The sequence below is a fragment of the Otolemur garnettii genome, unplaced genomic scaffold, assembly GCF_000181295.1.
Source record: "Otolemur garnettii isolate 467f Iridium unplaced genomic scaffold, OtoGar3 scaffold00010, whole genome shotgun sequence".
In the NCBI taxonomy this organism is placed as follows: domain Eukaryota; kingdom Metazoa; phylum Chordata; class Mammalia; order Primates; family Galagidae; genus Otolemur; species Otolemur garnettii.
The window spans coordinates 35851587-35857317 of record NW_003852405.1 but is presented as its reverse complement, the minus strand read 5'-3'; the positions used below and the strand labels follow the sequence as shown (position 1 = coordinate 35857317).

The 5731-nt window shown below is 46.5% G+C and overlaps 1 protein-coding gene across 6 annotated transcripts in view; it reads right to left on the bottom strand.

Annotated features, from left to right (window-relative positions):
• Positions 1 to 3186: 3186 nt before the first annotated feature.
• DIRAS3 (DIRAS family GTPase 3) overlaps positions 3187 to 5731 on the bottom strand; it is an 8111-nt gene continuing 5566 nt past the window's right edge. For all 6 annotated transcript variants that reach the window (XM_023509942.1, XM_023509941.1, XM_023509940.1 and 3 more), the window contains 2 exons: positions 4462 to 4555; positions 3187 to 4276 (listed from right to left, as the gene is read on the bottom strand). In XM_023509942.1, the coding sequence (XP_023365710.1) occupies positions 3558 to 4235 (678 nt within the window). In that variant the 5' untranslated portion in view covers positions 4236 to 4276; positions 4462 to 4555 and the 3' untranslated portion in view covers positions 3187 to 3557. The remainder of the gene's footprint in view (positions 4277 to 4461; positions 4556 to 5731) is intronic.

Sequence of the window (5731 nt, the reverse complement as noted above, 5' to 3'; positions counted from 1 at the left end):
AAATGTGCTGAAAAATATGTGAGAAGCCCAGGCTCAGCAGCTCCTGCCTGTCATCCCAGCACTTTAGGAGGCTGAGGCAGATGGATTGCTTGAGCTCAGGAGTTCAAAACCATCCTGAGCAACAGCAAAACCCTTTCTCCACTAAAAATAGGAAAAATTAGCCAGGTATCACGGGAGTGCCCATAGTCCCAGCTACTTGGGAGACTGAGACAGGAGGATTGCTTGAGCCGGGGAGTTAGAGGTTGTTGTGAATATGACACCACAGTACTCTACTCACAGTGGAAAGCTACGTTTTGTATAACACAGAGATACTGGCATGCATATGGACTGTATAAATAGTCCACCTTTTTACTCTCCCTGTAACCCTTTCTGAAGGTGACTTTATGCCACCCAAGTTCTGAGTAATCCCTTTGCTCACCAACAAGGAGCAACAAGGAACACAACCCATTTTCCAAGAATTCTTCTAGAAAATAGCCAAGGTAGAGAATTTTATTTTAGAAAGGGAATGACTCCATTAGAGAGTTTGGTTAAGAATTATTTTCTAAGGATAGAATTCATTGAAAAGCAATAGGTCAGAACCATTTAGATAGTGTCTAGTGGTTGAGAATAATTGCCATGGAAGTGAACAGAGAAGATTTTATATAACTATTTAAAAAGGAGCCACTGAGCAGATTATTTAAGCTTGAAACTTTGTCTATACAAGTGTAAAATGTATGTTATGATTCTGTAAACTAAGAATATTAAGTCTCCCTTCCCCAAATGGGCCCCCGCTTGGCCAAAGGGACCCTAGAAATAACTTACAATTGAGTCCCTAGCCAGAAAAGTTAGGGAGGTGGACACACCTCCTGCACTCTTTCCCTTTTAGGGTTTAGGCACAACTGACCAGCGTTAATGGAGACAAAGGTCGTAAGATTGATAGAACGGAGTCTTTGCGATGCTAAGATACCAAATCATAAGCAGACCCTAAGGACATGGCAGGCCAAGATTAGTGTACTGCTCTAAAATTTTAGATAAAAACAGTCTGCTAATGGCATTATGGCAAGCAGGCTACAGGGCTGGGCCCCCGTTCGTATTTCCCCACGGGAGCTCCAAGTATATTTGACAGCGAGGAACACACTTTTTAATGGACACAGGTACAACCTGTTCAGTTATTAACACCAAATTGGTACAAGACTTCTGTCTACACCCATTCCCTTTCTCCAAGTCCTCTACAGAGTAAAAATTGTATTGACTCTTCTCATACTAAGATCTCTCACCCTGCAAAATAGTACAGCTATGGGGAACCCTCCTAATCTATGCGAAGCCTTTAACTCCACAATTCATGGCCTCTTCTTTTTTGTAATTTTATAATAAAACCAGAACTAAGAAATCAGTAAGCCAAGGAATGAATCAGGATGGTTGTTATTTTAGTATAAGGCAGTTACACACAGATTAGTTCTGTAACTCAGATGCATGGTCCGGACAACCTTAGCAACTGGGTTACAGACCTCATCTCTTGGATTTGTAGTGGAATCTGGTCAATCCTGAGAAGCACTCTTAAACTAGATCTCACTGTTATCTTTGCTTGTGATGATACACATACTGACAGACTTATTGTATATATTCTACAACAAGAACTCTGTATGTCTGACCACCACCAAGCAGGCAAAGAGGGAAAGGTTCCAAAGGACACTAGCAAGTGTTTCCCAGGTCAGACAGCTTCAGTCCACAGTCCCTGGTGTTGACTCTGCCCAGCAGGAAGCTGCACTGCCCCAGCTCCTCAAGGCTATGGAGTGAACCTTTTGCAGCGCAATAACATCCTTTAGGTTAAAAGCTTCTGCCTCACTCTGCACTAATTACAGAAAGAATTTAGGTTGTAGTTCAACTCTAAAAGAAAGAGAATTTTCCCTTTCCCCAAACTATCCCCTAGGGAGATTAAAAAAAAAAAAAGTATACACACAAGTAACAATGCCATGTTACAGATTCACAGGCACGTCCCACCTGACCTCATCCAGAGTTAACCCACCAACAGCAAAGAACTTCTACAACTTCCTCAGACCCTCACTGACACTCAGATGTCTGCAGTCCATGGCAGAAAGGAGTCCAAAGTTCATAGTAACTTACAACATTTCCTTAGGACATTAGTCCACCATCTTCTCAGTTTCTGGCCCTCTGAATACAAGTCGCTTCTCCTCTCAACTTACTGGCCGTCCTGTAGCAAGTGGCACGAGCTTGGGCTCTGTTGGAGTGCTTCCTCACTCAAAAAAATTATGTCCAAATACAAAATTAATCTTTAAAAAAGATTCCCTCATGGGAGAATTCCTTAAATTTCAAATCCCACCCATCTCTCCTTCCTCTCACCTTCCATCCTGTTCTCTATTCCGTACCTTACCTATCTTTTGAGGAAAGACTTTTGAGACATCAGAAGGCTGAAGCTTTTACCTGCTTCCCCTGACACAGCAACGTGGTCTTTGAGGATCTTCCAGAGGTGGGTCTAGGAAATGAGAAGGGCACAAAACACTTCTGCACTGGAGGGCCCCCCTCTGCCATTGGCTAATTTCAAGAAGGCAAGGATGTCCAGGTGTGAAGTTCTTAGTGGAAACATTAACATAGGTTTTAATGTAACAGCAACTTTTTGTCCAGTAGGAAAGAAATTCTTTTTTTTTTGGAGACAGAGCCTCAAGCTATCCCTTGGGTAGAGTGCAATGGCATCATGCTCACAGCAACCTCCAACTCCTGGGCTCAAGCGAGTCTCCTGCCTCAGCCTCCCAAGTAGCTGGGACTACAGGCGCCTGCCACAACACCTGGTCATTTTTTGGTTACAGCCATCATTGTTGGGCTGGGGATTCGAACCCGCCACCTTAGGTGTATGTGGCTGGTGCCTTAGCTGCTTAAGCCACAGGCGCCGAGCCAGGAAAGAAATTCTTAGAGCTGACTGCACGCAAGAAAAGCTTTATTGAGTCAAGGAAGTAGGAACACTTTTTAAAACTGTGTGGGATACTGGAACATTTTTAAATGACACGGGAAACAACATGTCTTTGGTGAGAGGGTTCTACACTCACAGTTTTCTCTGCCTCTGCCCCACCCCCACGGTCAGCTATAGAAGAGTCTTTTGTTTATCTGCCCACAGCAATTTGGTGAAGTGTTTGTTGTGGAAACACATTTTTCAATTAAATACACAATCAAAAGACATGATTAAACACAGGAGTTGAAATGTTTAAAAATAATACACAATCATAGGGTTAGCAAAAGGATGGTGGCATCTTTGAATTCATTTTGATGTTTTATTCTATTCAGAACATTTTCTCAAATTTATTATTAAAGATGTTTTTAAAATTCTTCATGTTACTTTTTCATTCTCCTCAAATGCCAAGTGTTTTTAACCATTTGAGTTCTCTTGCCTGAGAAAAATGTTATTAACTCACAAGGTACATTTACTGTCCCAGATATTACTGTTTAAACTACTGGACGTGACATCACACACACACACACACACACACCACAAACACGTGACATATATCAGCCCATGATTTGTGCGCACTGCAGGGTAGGTGATTTCTGCTCCTAAGGCCTAAGGCTCACATGACGATGCATTTGCCGAGCAGCTTATCGGTGCCCTTGGGCACGGGGGATTTCTTTGGGGGCCTCTGGAAGCAGGCAGCGAACATTTTCTTCTGGGTCAGCAGCACGTGGTACAATTCCTGAACATTCACGTCCATCTTGGCCGAAATCTCCATGAAGGCGCAATTCCACTCCGACGCACAGGTGGCGCCATCGCTCAGGGCCACCTCGCGGCCCAGCGCATCGCTCTTGTTGCCAACCAGCACGACCGGGACCCTGCACAAGTCATGGCCTTTAATCTTGCGGATGAGCTCGTAGAAGGGCTTCAGCTCTTCCAAGGTCTCCCTCTTGGTGACAGAGTAGAGCAGGATGAATGCGTGACCCTCCCTCACAGACTTGCGCTGCAGCGCGGCGGGGCAGTGTGGGCCGCCCGCACTATCTGTGATGCGCAGCGGGGTGACGCCGTGGTCACAGCCCTGCAACCGGCAGTAGTCATTCTCAGTGGTAGACAAGTGCGCGCTCCCAGCCCAGCGCTGCATCAGGGAACTCTTACCCACGCCGGCCGAGCCCGCCACTATCACGAGGTACTCCACCGGGCGCTGACCGGGCTGGGACTTGTGGGCCACCAGCACAGAGCGCAAGAGCTGCAGCTTTCGCAGTAACCAGTCCTGGGGGCCGAAGCCTGAGCTGCTCATCGCTGGGACGGTTCCGGGGCTTCGCTGGCGCTAGAGGCGGTCTGGGAAGGAAGTAAGAAAGTGAACAGCATAGTCAACCCGTCTCCCAGCCCCGCTGCTCCCTGGGACTCTTAGGAAAGTGTACCCTGTGATGTAAAGCAAAAAATTTAGCCCCTAGCCTGAGGAAGAGTGAGCCCCCCCATCTCCAGTAAAAATAGAAAAATTAACCGTGTGTACTAGGGCGCACCTGCAGTCCCAGGTACTCAGGAGGCTGAGATGGATCGCTTGAGTCCAGGAGGTGGAGGTTGCAGTGAGCTGTGATGACGTCACCGGACTCCACTCTGCGAGACAGAATGAGGCTTTTCTATCAGAAAAAAAAAAAAGCAAAGCAAACAAACAAACAAAAATACACAAAGCCAACCAACCAAACTAACCCGTAGTCCTGGTAGATGCCTATATCTAGTAGTTTTAATAGCGCGAGCGCGCACACACACACGCGCGCACACGTGCGCGCTTGGGCGTCTGCACTTAAGCCTAGGCAATGCTCTTAGAACAAATCTTATCAACTTTCAAAACAAATTTCTAAAGGCATTTGAAAACTGAATTTTGTAATAGTAAACAATGCATTTATGTGGTACATGGTAACCGTATAAGAAAAAAGGAAAAATTCTCAAAGCCTCCCCCACTATCGTCCGTGGCACCCCCTTGGCGCGTCTCCATCACTAGGTAGCCTGGTGACCCTAGGGCCCCCAAAGGTCTCCCAGGAGCCTCACTTAGGGGTTCCAAGTCCTGCTGCCTCCAGCTGCCATCCCCTCCCCCTGCAACCTGCCTTCCGTCTCTTGACTGTCCCTATCTCCCAGACCGCAAGTGCCTTACAATGAATGGATAGCTCAGTGCCCGGAGTCTCTCTGTGCCTGCGCGCTGCTTGGCGCAGAAGATTTAATGCTGTCAGCCCAGCCTCGCTCTCTCCTTCCAGGTACCCAGCACATCCTAACGCTTGCCGCCGCCCGGTGTCTCCGCCCCCACGTTAGGCGCCTCCTCCCAGAATTACTTGTGGCTCCTCGCCTCGCTTTCTTAGTCCAATCCCTTGTCTTGGTAACTGATTCAAACTGCATTGCCCAATATTTGGTTCATAGACCTTATAAAAGGTCTTTCCAGACCAGTCTGCCAGAAATCCCTCAACAAGTTTTATTCTGATTGGTTTAAGTAAAGAGACATTCATATTAAACAAATAGCAATTAATCTTTTTTAGTTTATGTAATCCTGGCACTCTGGCAGGCCAAGATGGGAGGGTCACTTGAGCTCAGGAGACCAGCTTAAGCAAGAGCAAGATTCTGTTTCTACTACAAATAGGAAAATCAGTCTGTCTCCCTGCAATGCTCTTGTAGTCCCAGCTACTCCCAAGGCTGAGGCAGGACAATTGCTTGAGCCCAGGAGTTGGAGGTCTTAGTGAGCTGTGAGGATGCCACTGCCCTCTGGACTGGGGCAACAGAGAGAGACTGTCTTAAAAAAAAAAA